Source organism: Anomaloglossus baeobatrachus, chromosome 11 (assembly GCF_048569485.1).
Source record: "Anomaloglossus baeobatrachus isolate aAnoBae1 chromosome 11, aAnoBae1.hap1, whole genome shotgun sequence".
NCBI lineage: Eukaryota > Metazoa > Chordata > Amphibia > Anura > Aromobatidae > Anomaloglossus > Anomaloglossus baeobatrachus.
In genome coordinates, this window is record NC_134363.1 from 190167737 (window position 1) to 190185035 (window position 17299).

The 17299-nt window shown below is 54.6% G+C and overlaps 1 protein-coding gene across 2 annotated transcripts in view; it reads right to left on the minus strand.

Annotated features, from left to right (window-relative positions):
• Positions 1-17299, minus strand: part of KIRREL3 (kirre like nephrin family adhesion molecule 3) — a 1021297-nt gene that overhangs the window by 14394 nt on the left and 989604 nt on the right. The window contains exons 13-15 of one of the 2 annotated variants that reach the window (XM_075328418.1): positions 15072-15107; positions 3411-3518; positions 1686-1795 (exon numbers count right to left, since the gene is read on the minus strand). In XM_075328418.1, the coding sequence (XP_075184533.1) occupies positions 1686-1795; positions 3411-3518; positions 15072-15107 (254 nt within the window). The remainder of the gene's footprint in view (positions 1-1685; positions 1796-3410; positions 3519-15071; positions 15108-17299) is intronic. The other variant, XM_075328420.1, reaches the window with a different exon arrangement.

Consider the following 17299-nt stretch of genomic DNA (forward strand, 5'->3'; position numbering starts at 1 on the left):
TGCTTGTAGCTGGCTGTGCTGCGGTAGAGTCTGTATAGCTCCTGCTTATAGCTGGCTGTACTGCGGTAGAGTCTGTATAGCTCCTGCTTATAGCTGGCTGTGCTGCGGTAGAGTCTGTATAGCTCCTGCTTATAGCTGGCTGTGCTGCGGTAGAGTCTGTGCAGCTCCTGCTTGTAGCTGGCTGTGCTGCGGTAGAGTCTGTATAGCTCCTGCATGTAGCTGGCTGTGCTGCGGTAGAGTCTGTATAGCTCCTGCTTGTAGCTGGCTGTGCTGCGGTAGAGTCTGTATAGCTCCTGCTTGTAGCTGGCTGTGCTGCGGTAGAGTCTGTATAGCTCCTGCATGTAGCTGGCTGTGCTGCGGTAGAGTCTGTATAGCTCCTGCTTGTAGCTGGCTGTGCTGCGGTAGAGTCTGTATAGCTCCTGCTTGTAGCTGGCTGTGCTGCGGTAGAGTCTGTATAGCTCCTGCTTGTAGCTGGCTGTACTGCGGTAGAGTCTGCGGCACTCCCATATACAGCTGGCTGTGCTGCGATAGTCTGTATAGCTCGTGTTTGTAACTGGCTGTGCTGCGGTAGGGTCTGTGGAGTTTCTGCTTGTAGCTCCTGTAATTCTCCTTCTTTGCGGTGCTTGTGTGGGGGTCTGTGATGTGGGACCCCTGTAGTTCCTCTTCTTTGCGGTGTCTGTGTGGGGGTCTCTGATGTGGGACCCCTGTAGTTCCTCTTCTTGCTCCGGTTTCCCCTTGTCAGCACTTCTGCTCTTCGCCTCCGGTGATTTGCGCAGTTAGTTATGGCGACACTATATTATTAGTTAATTATCTGCCGAGCGCGGCGTTATACCGCGGCTGCCGCTCCCCGAGGACACATGCCGCCGCTTATATTACACCGCGGCTGCCGCTCCCCGAGGACAGATGCCGCCGCTTACATTACACCGCGGCTGCCGCTCCCCGAGGACAGATGCCGCCGCTTACATTATACCGCGGCTGCCGCTCCCCGAGGACAGGTGCCGCCGCTCACATTACACCGCGGCTGCCGCTCCCCGAGGACAGGTGCCGCCGCTTACATTACACCGCGGCTGCCGCACCCCGAGGACAGATGCCGCCGCTGACATTACACCGCGGCTCTGCCGGGCCATTGCCATCCATTACGGGGCGCGGGATGATGTGTGGGGCTTTGGGTTTCAGCCGCTCCCGATTTTCGTCTCTAATCCGTGCAGAGCGCGATCCATTTCACGCGAGGAGGCGCGTTATCAGAAATGATTGCGAGTCTAAATCACATTTATGCATCGGGCGGGGATAAATCTGCCCAAATTGAAGAGCTTCTGGGAGCCGCTTTTTTTCAGAAGTCGGATTTATGTAATGCGGTGTGTAATTAATACGCGGTAATAAAGCCGTTCATCAGATGCAGAATATCCGGAGCACGCGGGGTCTACAGTTACCGCTGCATCGCGGGGATAAGTGATGGCGGTGATTCCTATCCTGTTATGGAGCCATTCCTCGTAAATATCCCAAAAGTGATGAACAAGAGCAAAACCTCTGCGCCCCCCCCCCCACCCCCCTGCAGCTCTGCCTCGTCTGTCACATACAGAAGCGCCTGCACGCCCGCCCCTACCGCGACCCACAGAGGCTGCGGCTGTCTGTGACGTCACCGGGCGGCACATTGTACCCGTCACATCCATGCATTGTCATCTCACCATCAGCTGTTTGATGCTGGAATGTTCCTCGGTTTCTCTCCCGTTCGTCGGCTCCTTGTGCACAATCTCCACGCGGATGTCGTTTTTGGCGGACACCACGCCCTTCAAATCTGGAGAGAGAACACAAATGTATCAATGGAGAAATAGCGGCACAAAGGAGGGCGGCACAAAGGAGGGCGGCACAAAGGAGGGCGGCACAAAGGAGGGCGGCACAAAGGAGGGCGGCACAAAGGAGGGCAGCACAAAGGAGGGCGGCACAAGGGACGGCGGCACAAAGGAGGGTGGCACAAAGTGTAGTGGCACAAAGGAGGGCGACACAAAGGAGGGCGGCACAAGGGACGGCGGCACAAAGGAGGGCGGCACAAAGGAGGGCGGCACAAGGGACGGCGGCACAAAGGACGGCGGCACAAAGGAGGGAGGCACAAGGGACGGCGGCACAAAGGAGGGCGGCACAAAGGAGGGCGGCACAAAGGAGGGCGGCACAAAGGAGAGCGGCACAAAGGAGAGCGGCACAAAGGAGGGCAGCACAAAGGAGGGCAGCACAAAGGAGGGCGGCACAAAGAGCGGCACAAAGGAGAGCGGCACAAGGGACGGCGGCACAAAGGAGGGAGGCACAAAGTGTAGTGGCACAAAGGAGGGCGGCACAAGGGACGGCGGCACAAAGTGTAGTGGCACAAAGGAGGGCGGCACAAAGGAGGGCGGCACAAGGGACGGCGGCACAAAGGAGGGTGGCACAAAGTGTAGTGGCACAAAGGAGGGCGGCACAAAGGAGGGAGGCACAAGGGACGGCGGCACAAAGGAGGGCGGCACAAGGGACGGCGGCACAAGGGACGGCGGCACAAAGGAGGGCGGCACAAGGGACGGCGGCACAAAGGAGGGAGGCACAAAGGAGGGTGGCACAAAGTGTAGTGGCACAAAGGAGGGTGGCACAAAGGAGGGCGGCACAAAGGAGAGCGGCACAAAGGAGAGCGGCACAAAGGAGGGAGGCACAAGGGACGGCGGCACAAGGGACGGCGGCACAAAGTGTAGCGGCACAAAGGAGGGCGGCACCAAGGAGGGCGGCACAAAGGAGGGCGGCACAAAGGAGGGAGGTACAAAAGAGGGTGGCACAAAGTGTAGTGGCACAAAGGAGAGCGCCACAAAGGATAGCGGCACAAAGAAGAGCGGCACAAAGGAGGGCGGCACAAGGGACGGCGGCACAAAGGAGGGTGGCACAAAGTGTAGCGGCACAAAGGAGAGCGGCACAAGGGACAGCGGCACAAGGGACGGTGGCACAAAGGAGGGTGGCACAAAGTGTAGTGCAGTAGCGGCACAAAGGAGATCGGCACAAAGGAGGGCGGCATAAAGTAGGGCAGTACAAAGGAGAGTGGCACAAAGGAGGGTGGCACAAAGTGTAGCGGCACAATGGATAGAGGCACAAAGAAGAGCGGCACAAAGGAGAGCGGCACAAAGGAGGGTGGCACAAAGTGTAGCGGCACAAAGGACAGAGCCACATCTGCCATCTTTCTGACAACTGCCGGTGCTCCGCAGGAGGAGTGATGTTTAGTGCAGCACAGAGTGGCTCCAGTGTGCGCCATAAAAGTGCTGTTCATTATAGAAGTGAACGGTATGCGGTGCCCCGAATTCACGCCAGCGGACCCCGGAGTACAGAATGCCGGTACTGAGAAATCAGCGCAAACGTCTTAGAAAGTTCCAGACTTTGGCGGACGTTATATTAACACTTACTTCTCTGGTTCCGAGCGCAGCAGAATGCTACAATTGTGGCCATGAGGACCAGGAAAGCCACTCCGGCGCCGACCGCGACCCCGATGATGACGGTGACCGGGACGGACTCTGCAGAAGAAGAGGAGACGGTGAAGTCATGAATAGTGCAGATATTAGAGGGGAGTTCTGCCCAAGTCGCCCCATTATCCACCTGTCAGTAAGGGGTCCGTCGGGTCGGGGTGTGGAAGACCCTCACATCTGACTAGTGCAGTCGTGTTTGCGAGATATTGGTCGTCACCACTGAATTGGCGTCTTGGTCGTCTGATTGGTTGGCCCGGGGTCTGTCCGCTGTTTGGGGGTCCTGTGACCTCCAGGACATCAGTGCATTTCCCATTCACATCTATGGAGCGTTGTCACATTACACTGAGAGACCCCGACTAGCCAATGTAACCGCGCGCGGGCAGTCACGTCCAATAGAAAGCCACGGAAATCACATCCTAACCCCCGAAAAACAACACTCGATAAAACTAAACGTCCCAGAAGGAAGCATTCTGCGCAGACTCCCCCAAATGCCCTGAGCGTTAGGACGCCGTGTCTGTACGGTAATGATGGACCCTGCGCTGACCCTACACCATGGACGGAGCTCATCACCCACAGGACACACGTCATTGTGAGTGCAGCTCTGGATGTGACTAGAGTATGACAATGCCACAATCTGGGCTCGCTCAGCCCCCATGACGCCCCTCACCTGGTCTGCACCACGCCTGAGACTGCCGGAGCCGGGGAGCTCCGTAATGATGAGGTCTCCGAGGTCCACCATCCATGGCGGGCGCAGAGAGCTGACACTACGACCGCGCCGGCTCATCACACCCATAAAATGTACAGGACTGTCCACCGCGGCAGAAGTCACTGTACAGCGATCTACACTGGGTATACTGGTGAACAGCAGATACCAGATTACAACAGCTCTGGCCTTTAATATGCAGCCTATTCTCAATATATTATTGATGTCACATGTGGCTTTCAAGGGTTCTGAATACCAGGGGCCACCACTGAGCTATGGTTATATTCCTCGGGGCCACCACTGAGCTATGGTTATATTCCTCGGGGCCACCACTGAGCTATGGTTATACACCTCGGGGCCACCACTGAGCTATGGTTATATTCCTCGGGGCCACCACTGAGCTATGGTTATACACCTCGGGGCCACCACTGAGCTATGGTTATATTCCTCGGGGCCACCACTGAGCTATGGTTATATTCCTCGGGGCCACCACTGAGCTATGGTTATACACCTCGGGGCCACCACTGAGCTATGGTTATATTCCTCGGGGCCACCACTGAGCTATGGTTATATTCCTCGGGGCCACCACTGAGCTATGGTTATATTCCTCGGGGCCACCACTGAGCTATGGTTATATTCCTCGGGGCCAGCACTGAGCTATGGTTATATTCCTCGGTGCCACCACTGAGCTATGGTTATACACCTCGGGGCCACCACTGAGCTATGGTTATACACCTCGGGGCCACCACTGAGCTATGGTTATATTCCTCGGGGCCACCACTGAGCTATGGTTATACACCTCGGGGCCACCACTGAGCTATGGTTATATTCCTCGGGGCCACCACTGAGCTATGGTTATACACCTCGGGGCCACCACTGAGCTATGGTTATATTCCTCGGGGCCACCACTGAGCTATGGTTATATTCCTCGGGGCCACCACTGAGCTATGGTTATATTCCTCGGGGCCAGCACTGAGCTATGGTTATATTCCTCGGTGCCACCACTGAGCTATGGTTATACACCTCGGGGCCACCACTGAGCTATGGTTATACACCTCGGGGCCACCACTGAGCTATGGTTATATTCCTCGGGGCCACCACTGAGCTATGGTTATACACCTCGGGGCCACCACTGAGCTATGGTTATATTCCTCGGGGCCACCACTGAGCTATAGTTATATTCCTCGGGGCCACCACTGAGCTATGGTTATATTCCTTGGGGCCACCACTGAGCTATGGTTATATTCCTTGGGGCCACCACTGAGCTATGGTTATATTCCTCGGGGCCACCACTGAGCTATGGAAATATCCCTGAGGGCCACCACTGAGCTATGGTTATATTCCAGGGGGCCACCACTGAGCTATGGAAATATCCCTTGGGGCCACCACTGAGCTATTGTTATATTCCTTAGGGCTACCACTGAGCTATGGTTATATTCCTCGGGGCCAACACTGAGCTATGGTTATATTCCTCGGGGCCACCACTGAGCTATGGTTATATTCCTCGGGGCCACTACTGAGCTATGGTTATATTCCTCGGGGCCACCACAGAGCTATGGTTATATTCCTCGGGGCCACCACTGAGCTATGGTTATATTCCTCAGGGCCACCACTGAGCTATAGTTATATTCCTCAGGGCAACCACTGAGCTATGGTTATATTCCTCAGGGCCACCATTGAGCTATGGTTATATTCCTCGGGGCCACCACTGAGCTATGGTTATATTCCTCGGGGCCACCACTGAGCTATGGTTATATTCCTCGGGGCCACCACTGAGCTATGGTTATATTCCTCGGGGCCACCACTGAGCTATGGTTATATTCCTCAGGGCCACCACTGAGCTATAGTTATATTCCTCAGGGCCACCACTGAGCTATGGTTATATTCCTCAGGGCCACCATTGAGCTATGGTTATATTCCTCGGGGCCACCACTGAGCTATGGTTATATTCCTCGGGGCCACCACTGAGCTATGGTTATATTCCTCGGGGCCACCACTGAGCTATGGTTATATTCCTCGGGGCCACCACTGACCTATGGTTATATTCCTCGGGGCCACCACTGAGCTATGGTTATACACCTCGGGGCCACCACTGAGCTATGGTTATATTCCTCGGGGCCACCACTGAGCTATGGTTATACACCTCGGGGCCACCACTGAGCTATGGTTATATTCCTCGGGGCCACCACTGAGCTATGGTTATACACCTCGGGGCCACCACTGAGCTATGGTTATATTCCTCGGGGCCACCACTGAGCTATGGTTATATTCCTCGGGGCCACCACTGAGCTATGGTTATATTCCTCGGGGCCAGCACTGAGCTATGGTTATATTCCTCGGTGCCACCACTGAGCTATGGTTATACACCTCGGGGCCACCACTGAGCTATGGTTATACACCTCGGGGCCACCACTGAGCTATGGTTATATTCCTCGGGGCCACCACTGAGCTATGGTTATACACCTCGGGGCCACCACTGAGCTATGGTTATATTCCTCGGGGCCACCACTGAGCTATAGTTATATTCCTCGGGGCCACCACTGAGCTATGGTTATATTCCTTGGGGCCACCACTGAGCTATGGTTATATTCCTTGGGGCCACCACTGAGCTATGGTTATATTCCTCGGGGCCACCACTGAGCTATGGAAATATCCCTGAGGGCCACCACTGAGCTATGGTTATATTCCAGGGGGCCACCACTGAGCTATGGAAATATCCCTTGGGGCCACCACTGAGCTATTGTTATATTCCTTAGGGCTACCACTGAGCTATGGTTATATTCCTCGGGGCCAACACTGAGCTATGGTTATATTCCTCGGGGCCACCACTGAGCTATGGTTATATTCCTCGGGGCCACTACTGAGCTATGGTTATATTCCTCGGGGCCACCACAGAGCTATGGTTATATTCCTCGGGGCCACCACTGAGCTATGGTTATATTCCTCAGGGCCACCACTGAGCTATAGTTATATTCCTCAGGGCAACCACTGAGCTATGGTTATATTCCTCAGGGCCACCATTGAGCTATGGTTATATTCCTCGGGGCCACCACTGAGCTATGGTTATATTCCTCGGGGCCACCACTGAGCTATGGTTATATTCCTCGGGGCCACCACTGAGCTATGGTTATATTCCTCGGGGCCACCACTGAGCTATGGTTATATTCCTCAGGGCCACCACTGAGCTATAGTTATATTCCTCAGGGCCACCACTGAGCTATGGTTATATTCCTCAGGGCCACCATTGAGCTATGGTTATATTCCTCGGGGCCACCACTGAGCTATGGTTATATTCCTCGGGGCCACCACTGAGCTATGGTTATATTCCTCGGGGCCACCACTGAGCTATGGTTATATTCCTCGGGGCCACCACTGACCTATGGTTATATTCCTCGGGGCCACCACTGAGCTATGGTTATATTCCTCAGGGCCACCACTGAGCTATGGTTATATTCCTCGGGGCCACCACTGAGCTATGGTTATATTCCTCGGGGCCACCACTGAGCTATGGTTATATTCCTCGGGGCCACCACTGAGCTATGGTTATATTCCTCGGGGCCACCACTGAGCTATGGTTATATTCCTTGGGGCCACCACTGAGCTATGGTTATATTCCTCGGGGCCACCACTGAGCTATGGTTATATTCCTCGGGGCCACCACTGAGCTATGGTTATATTCCTTGGGGCCACCACTGAGCTATAGTTATATTCCTCGGGCCACCACTGAGCTATGGTTATATTCCTCGGGGCCACCACTGAGCTATGGTTATATTCCTCGGGCCACCACTGAGCTATAGTTATATTCCTCGGGCCACCACTGAGCTATGGTTATATTCCTCAGGGCCACCACTGAGCTTCACCTCTTTGTGTGGACACAGAGTGTTATCCCCGCACCCAGCTTTCCGCGGACCCTGCACTGCACCTCTAGTTATATACTCTATCGATATTTGTCCCTGTCTCTTAGGGTTTTGCCTGTCAGAGTATCCTGTATTTCATGAATCAGGTGGCTCCGGATGAGCAATGCTATGGGTCCTATTACATATAAGAAGCTGCAGAGCGGGACACTGTGATGTCATCAGTGAGATGGATGTAGCGCAGGTGATGTCATCAGTGAGATGGATGTAGCGCAGGTGATGTCATCAGTGAGATGGATGTAGCGCAGGTGATGTCATCAGTGAGATGGATGTAGCGCAGGTGATGTCATGGAGGAGGGATATTTAAGGAGACGTCTTCACTTTTGCCTTGTGTCCTCACCACCGGTACCTCTACCCCTATACCCGCCTGCATGAGGAGCCCGGACGGGGGCGGCGAACGTGCGGGGGAAGGGACACCAAGGACCTGTGACCATAGAGTAATGAAGGCTTATGCTCTGCCCACACATATTACTGGAGTTACTGGAGTGCCCCTTTATATGTTTGTACCGACCACTACATAGAGAATTATTAAAGTACTAGAAGGTGGCCGGATTCTACGCATCGGGTATTCTAGAATTTACGTATTGTGTAGTTCATGTATGATTTTTGTTATATATATATAGATGTTGTTGTCTGTAGTTACCAAGTGTTTGTGTAGGCGCTGTACATGTTCTGGGTGTTGTCTGGGTGTGACGGGGGGTGATAGCGGTGTTGTATGTGTGTTGCGTGTGTTGCGTTGTTTGTGGAGCGCTGTGTGTCTGTAGCGTTGTGTGTGTGTTGCGCGGTTTGTGTGTGTGTGGTGTGTTTTGGGGGGAGGTATGTTTTGAGCAATGTGTGTGTTGTGCGGTATGTGCGTATATTTGTGTGTGCCGCGGTGTTTGTGTGTTGGGTGTTGTGTGTGTGCAGCGTTGTCTGTGTGTGTGGGTGTCTGTGTAGGGCAGTTGTTTGTGGTTCCCAGTGTGTGTGTGTGTGTGTGGTGTGTTGTGCAGTGCGCGCGCGTGTGTGTGTGTGTGTGTGTGTGTGTGTGTGCATCAGCCTCTCTTCTCTCAGCCTACCTCTCCCAGCCTCCCTCCTCCCAGCCTCCCTCAGCATCAGCCTCCCTCTCCCAGCCTCCCCAGCATCAGCCTCCGCCAGCATCAGCCTCTCTCCTTCCAGCCTCCTCCAGCATCAGCCTCCCTCTCCCAGCCTTCCCCAGGATCAGCCTCTCTCCTCCCAGCCTCCGTCCTCCCAGCCTTCCCCAGCATCAGCTTTCCCCTCCCAGCCTCCCTCAGCATCAGCCTTCCCCAGCATCAGCCTCTCTCCTCCCAGCCTCAGCCTCTATCCTTCCAGCCTCCCCCAGCATCAGCCTCTCTCCTTCCAGCTTCCCTCAGCATCAACCTCCCCTTCCCAGCCTTCCCCAGGATCAGCCTCTCTCCTCCCAGCCTCCTTCCTCCCAGCCTCCCTCAGCATCAGCCTTCTGCTCCCAGTCTCCCCCAGCATCAGCCTCCCCATGCATCAGCCTCCACCAGCATCAGCCTCTCTCCTTCCAGCCTCCCCCAGCATCAGCCTCCCCTTCCCAGCCTTCCCCAGGATCAGCCTCTCTCCTCCCAGCCTCCTTCCTCCCAGCCTCCCTCTCCCAGCCTCCCTCAGCATCAGCCTTCCGCTCCCAGTCTCCCCCAGCATCAGCCTCCCCAAGCATCAGCCTCCACCAGCATCAGCCTCTCTCCTTCCAGCCTCCCCCAGCATCAGCCTCTCTCCTTCCAGCCTCCCTCAGCATCAGCCTCCCGTTCCCAGTCTTCCCCAGGATCAGCCTCTCTCCTCCCAGCCTCCTTCCTCCCAGCCTCCCTCAGCATCAGCCTTCCCCTCCCAGTCTCCCCCAGCATCAGCCTCCCCAAGCATCAGCCTCCACCAGCATTAGCCTCTCTCCTTCCAGCCTCCCCCAGCATCAGCCTCCCCATGCATCAGCCTCTCTCCTTCCAGCCTCTCTCCTTCCAGCCTCCCCCAGCATCAGCCTCCCCTTCCCAGCCTTCCCCAGGATCAGCCTCTCTCCTCCCAGTCTCCTTCCTCCCAGCCTCCCTCTCCCAGCCTCCCTCAGCATCAGCCTTCCGCTCCCAGCCTCCCCAAGCATCAGCCTCCACCAGCATCAGCCTCCCTCGTCCCAGCCTCCCCCTCCCAGCCTCCCCCACCATCAGCCTCTCTCCTCCCAGCCTTCCCCATGATCAGCCTCTCTGCTCCCAGCCTCCTCCAGCACGCCGTGCTCCTCTGCCGACACTCACACACCCGATCGCATCCACTCACACACACCCGATCGCATCCACTCACACACACCCGATCGCATCCACTCACACACACCCGATCGCATCCACTCACACACACCCGATCGCATCCACTCACACACACCCGATCGCATCCACTCACACACACCCGATCGCATCCACTCACACACACCCGATCGCATCCACTCACACACACCCGATCGCATCCACTCACACACACCCGATCGCATACACTCACACACACCCGATCGCATACACTCACACACACAGACACTGACGATATCGCACATACGCGCTGATACTCACAACATCCGGGGATATCACATGCTTCTGGCCATGTGATCCTCCCGCAGGTCCTGGAAGATCACAACAGCACAGTATCGCCGCCGAGAAGCAAGCGATATCCCAGGATGTTGTGAGTATGTGGATGCGATGTGATGTGTGAGAGTGAGTGTGATCTGATGCGTGTGTGTGTACTCACCTGGGAATCGGGGCTCCGTGTCAGTTGGGCAAGAGCGAGCGTGGATTGCGTGAGGGGGGCGGGGCCTGCAGAGAGCCGGGGCGAGAGGCCAATCCGTGTGGGGGGGCGGGGCCATGGCGAGCCCAGCGGCCAATCAGCTTTGTGTCACCGTAAGGACACAATTTCGGAGCATGACAGACAGACAGACAGACAGACAGACAGACAGACAGACAGAATAAGGCAATTATATATATAGATTACTGTTAAGTCTTCTCCTCGGCCATTATTGCTGATTGTCATTGCCCATCTCCAGCAGCTCCGCGTCTCACCACAAGGGGCAGCAAAGTACAAGCTTCTGGATTTCACTTTTTTCTTGTAATTTGTTTCTTTAGTAATAAGGAATAATTAGGGGGAGTTGATCCCTGGACACAGCCCGAGCTGATCGACAGCGGAGGTACCCTTTACCCATGATTTATACTGGCGGAGGTACCCTTTACCCATGATTTATACTGGCGGAGGTACCCTTTACCCATGATTTATACTGGCGGAGGTACCCTTTACCCATGATTTATGCTGGCGGAGGTACCCTTTACCCATGATTTATACTGGCGGAGGTACCCTTTACCCATGATTTATACTGGCGGAGGTACCCTTTACCCATGATTTATGCTGGCGGAGGTACCTTTTACCCATGATTTATACTGGCGGAGTTACCCTTTACCCATAGCTTTATGCTGGCGGAGGTACCCTTTACCCATGATTTATACTGGCGGAGTTACCCTTTACCCATAGCTTTATGCTGGCAGAGGTACCCTTTACCCATGATTTATACTGGCGAGAGGTACCCTTTACCCATGATTTATACTGGCGGAGTTACCCTTTACCCATGATTTATACTGGCGGAGCTACCCTTTACCCATGATTTATACTGGCGGAGGTACCCTTTACCCATGATTTATACTGGCGGAGGTACCCTTTACCCATGATTTATACTGGCAGAGGTACCCTTTACCCATGATTTATACTGGCGAGAGGTACCCTTTACCCATGATTTATAGTGGCGGAGTTACCCTTTACCCATGATTTATACTGGCGGAGTTACCCTTTACCCATGATTTATACTGGCGGAGTTACCCTTTACCCATGATTTATACTGGCGGAGTTACCCTTTACCCATGATTTATGCTGGCGGAGGTACCCTTTAACCATGATTTATACTGGCGGAGGTACCCTTTACCCATGATTTATACTGGCGGAGGTACCCTTTACCCATGATTTATACTGGCGGAGTTACCCTTTACCCATAGCTTTATACTGGCGGAGTTACCCTTTACCCATAGCTTTATGCTGGCGGAGTTACCCTTTACCCATAGCTTTATACTGGCGGAGTTACCCTTTACCCATAGCTTTATGCTGGCGGAGTTACCCTTTACCCATAGATTTATGCTGGCGGAGTTACCCTTTACCCATAGCTTTATGCTGGTGGAGTTACCATTTACCCATAGCTTTATGCTGGCGGAGTTACCCTTTACCCATAGATTTATGCTGGCGAAGTTACCCTTTACCCATAGCTTTATGCTGGTGGAGTTACCCTTTACCCATAGCTTTATGCTGGTGGAGTTACCATTTACCCATAGCTTTATACTGGCGGAGTTACCCTTTACCCATAGATTTATGCTGGCGAAGTTACCCTTTACCCATAGCTTTATGCTGGCGGAGTTACCCTTTACCCATAGATTTATGCTGGCGGAGTTACCCTTTACCCATAGCTTTATGCTGGTGGAGTTACCCTTTACCCATAGTGTTATGCTGGCGGAGTTACCCTTTACCCATAGCTTTATGCTGGCGGAGTTACCATTTACCCATAGCTTTATGCTGGCGGAGTTACCATTTACCCATAGCTTTATGCTGGCGGAGTTACTCTTTACCCATAGCTTTATGCTGGTGGAGTTACCCTTTACCCATGGCTTTATACTGGCGGAGTTACCCTTTACCCATGGCTTTATACTGGCGGAGTTACCCTTTACCCATAGCTTTATGCTGGCGAAGTTACCCTTTACCCATAGCTTTATGCTGGCGGAGTTACCCTTTACCCATAGATTTATGCTGGCGGAGTTACCCTTTACCCATAGCTTTATGCTGGTGGAGTTACCCTTTACCCATAGTGTTATGCTGGCGGAGTTACCCTTTACCCATAGCTTTATGCTGGCGGAGTTACCATTTACCCATAGCTTTATGCTGGCGGAGTTACTCTTTACCCATAGCTTTATGCTGGTGGAGTTACCCTTTACCCATGGCTTTATACTGGCGGAGTTACCCTTTACCCATGGCTTTATACTGGCGGAGTTACCCTTTACCCATAGCTTTATGCTGGTGGAGTTACCCTTTACCCACAGCTTTATGCTGGTGGAGTTACCCTTTACCCATAGCTTTATGCTGGTGGAGTTACCATTTACCCATAGCTTTATGCTGGCGGAGTTACCCTTTACCCATAGCTTTATACTGGCGGAATCAGTCTTTACCCATAGCTTTATGCTGGTGGAGTTACCCTTTACCCATAGCTTTATGCTGGCGGAGTTACCCTTTACCCATAGCTTTATACTGGCGGAATCAGTCTTTACCCATAGCTTTATGCTGGTGGAGTTACCCTTTACCCATAGCTTTATACTGGCGGAGTTACCCTTTACCCATAGCTTTATACTGGCGGAGTTACCCTTTACCCATAGCTTTATGCTGGCGGAGTTACCCTTTACCCATAGCTTTATACTGGCGGAGTTACCCTTTACCCATAGCTTTATGCTGGCGGAGTTACCCTTTACCCATAGCTTTATACTGGCGGAGTTACCCTTTACCCATAGCTTTATGCTGGCGGAGTTACCCTTTACCCACAGCTTTATACTGGCGGAGTTACCCTTTACCCATAGCTTTATACTGGCGGAGTTACCCTTTACCCATAGCTTTATGCTGGCGGAGTTACCCTTTACCCATAGCTTTATGCTGGCGGAGTTACCCTTTACCCATAGCTTTATACTGGCGGAGTTACCCTTTACCCATAGCTTTATGCTGGCGGAGTTACCCTTTACCCATAGCTTTATACTGGCGGAGTTACCCTTTACCCATAGCTTTATGCTGGCGGAGTTACCCTTTACCCACAGCTTTATACTGGCGGAGTTGCCCTTTACCCATAGCTTTATACTGGCGGAGTTACCCTTTACCCATAGCTTTATGCTGGCGGAGTTACCCTTTACCCATAGATTTATGCTGGCGGAGTTACCCTTTACCCACAGCTTTATACTGGCGGAGTCACCCTTTACCCACAGCTTTATACTGGCGGAGTTACCCTTTACCCATAGCTTTATGCTGGCGGAGTTACCCTTTACCCACAGCTTTATACTGGCGGAGTTACCCTTTACCCATAGCTTTATGCTGGCGGAGTTACCCTTTACCCATAGCTTTATGCTGGCGGAGTTACCCTTTACCCATAGCGTTATGGTGGCGGAGTTACCCTTTATACATCTTCCATTCAGAGGGTTAGGAAAGCTGGGTGATACCATGCCGCAGCTGTACGGGGGGGGGGGGAAGGATTGTTTGACATTTGTGTTGGTCGCGTTCCTCGCAAGAAATCCTTGCATCATAATGGTAATATACAGAATAACCCCTAATGATATGGGCTGACACCCAGCTTTCCCAGTAACCTGAATGGTAAATCTATCTATGCAGAGATATAAGGGAAGTAGAGATATAGAAGTAGATTTACCATTCAGATCACTGGGAAAGTTGGGTGACTGTCAATATGGCCGTCAGTGCAGCGTCACCAGTCACACATCTCTCCCACAGTCCTGAGCGGTATATTGGCCTTGCTCTGCAGATATTTATATATCGCTACCTTTCTTATATCTGCAGAGCGAGGTCAATGCTCCACTCAGGACTGTGGGAAGGATGTGACCTGCTGGCACTGTACTGGTGGCCATACTGGCAGTCACCCAGCTTTCTCAGTATCCAGAAAGGTTAGTCTGCCATATTATGGAGCGATACAGTCTCCGCTCCCATACTGCCATTCAGGAGTGTGGGAAAGCTGGGTGACATCTTATCCAGGACTTCAGTGCTGGAGCTTTGTTACTCTGGAGGGGGAAGATAAAGACATGAAGCCACGTTACCTGCATATACAGACATGTCTAAAGTAAGGGAACGTACGAGCTTCTGCCCGGAGCCGGTCACTCATCATGGCGGACACACACAGACTATTCACCCGGACGTTAGGGTCCATACCTGGCTCCGCACTCGCTCCTGCCCGCGCGTTCCGACCTGTTTAAAGATAAAACAGGTGTGTGTAGCGACAAATATAGGGGCATGAAATCAGCGCCTCCCCTCCGCGCCTAGCCCTGCCCACCGCACCTTGGCTCCTCCTCACCACCGCTCCGCGGCTCAGCCTCCCCACCAGTCCGTGGCTAACCCTGCCCACTGCCCCGCGGCTGCGCCTCCCCACCGCTCCGCAGCTCAGCCTCCCCACCAGTCCGCGGCTAACCCTGCCCACTGCCCCGCAGCTCAGCCTCCCCACCGCTCCGTTACTCAGCCTCCCCACCTCACCATCTCCCCACCGCTCAGCGGCTCAGCCTCCCCACCGCTCCGTCACTCAGCCTACCTACCACTCCACGGCTCAGCCTCCCCACCGCTCCGTCACTCAGCCTCCCCACCACTCCACGGCTCAGCCTCCCCACCGCTCCGTTACTCAGCCTCGCCACCACTCCACGGCTCAGCCTCCCCACCGCTCCGTTACTCAGCCACCCCACCACTCCACGGCTCAGCCTCCCCACCGCTCAGCGGCTCAGCCTCCCCACCGCTCCATCTCCCCATCGCTCTGCGGCTCAGCCTCCCCACCGCTCCGTTACTCAGCCTCCCCACCGCTCCGCAGCTCAGCCTCCCCACCGCTCCATGACTCAGCCTCCCCACCACTCCACAGCTCAGCCTCCCCACGGCTCAGCCTCCCCACCGCTCCATTTCCCCATCGCTCTGCGGCTCAGCCTCCCCACCACTCCGCGGCTCAGCCTCCCCACCGCTCAGCGGCTCAGCCTCCCCACCGCTCAGCGGCTCAGCCTCCCCACCGCTCAGCGGCTCAGCCTCCCCACCGCTCAGCGGCTCAGCCTCCCCACCGCTCAGCGGCTCAGCCTTCCCACCGCTCAGCGGCTCAGCCTCCCCACCGCTCAGCGGCTCAGCCTCCCCACCACTCAGCGGCTCAGCCTCCCAGCTGCTCCTTCTCCCCACGACTCCACGGCTCCTCCTCCCGACTGCTCCGTGGCTGAGCTTCCCCACCACTCCACGGCTAACCCCGACCACTGCTCCGCAGCTCAGCCTCCCCACCGCTCAGCGGCTCAGCCTCCCCACCTCTCAGCGGCTCAGCCTCCCCACCGCTCAGCGGCTCAGCCTCCCCACCGCTCAGCGGCTCAGCCTCCCCACCGCTCAGCGGCTCAGCCTCCCCACCGCTCAGCGGCTCAGCCTCCCCACCGCTCAGCGGCTCAGCCTCCCCACCACTCAGCGGCTCAGCCTCCCCACCACTCAGCGGCTCAGCCTCCCAGCTGCTCCTTCTCCCCACGACTCCACGGCTCCTCCTCCCGACTGCTCCGTGGCTGAGCTTCGCCACCGCTCCGCGGCTAACCCCGACCACTGCTCCGCAGCTCAGCCTCCCCGCCGCTCCGCGGGTCAACCACAAATCCCCATAAATGATCTACTTCGTAAAAAGTGACACTCAATCAAAACCACTGTGTCTGGGAGATTTAGAGTGCGGGAGACGGACGACACTTTAATAGATTCCTGCTCCAGGCAGAAGAGCAAGAATCCATTTGGGATGTCGGCCGTTTTGGCACCAAACCCAAAACTAAAAACTGCTAATAAATCTCCAAGAGGAAAAGTCATCCCCCCAGTGTAATCTATGGAGGCACATCCCCCCAGTGTAATCTATGGAGGCACATCCCCCCCAGTGTAATCTATGGAGGCACATCCCCCCAGTGTAATCTATGGAGACACATCCCCCCCAGTGTAATCTATGGAGGCACACCCCCCCCAGTGTAATCTATGGAGGCACATCCCCCCCCCAGTGTAATCTATGGAGGCACATCCCCCCCAGTGTAATCTATGGAGGCACATCCCCCCCAGTGTAATCTATGGAGGCACATCCCCCCAGTGTAATCTATGGAGGCACATCCCCCCAGTGTAATCTATGGAGGCACATCCCCCCCAGTGTAATCTATGGAGGCACATCCCCCCCAGTGTAATCTATGGAGGCACATCCCCCCAGTGTAATCTATGGAGGCACATCCCCCCCAGTGTAATCTATGGAGGCACATCCCCCCCAGTGTAATCTATGGAGGCACATCCCCCCAGTGTAATCTATGGAGGCACATCCCCCCAGTGTAATCTATGGAGGCACATCCCCCCCAGTGTAATCTATGGAGGCACATCCCCCCAGTGTAATCTATGGAGGCACATCCCCCCCAGTGTAA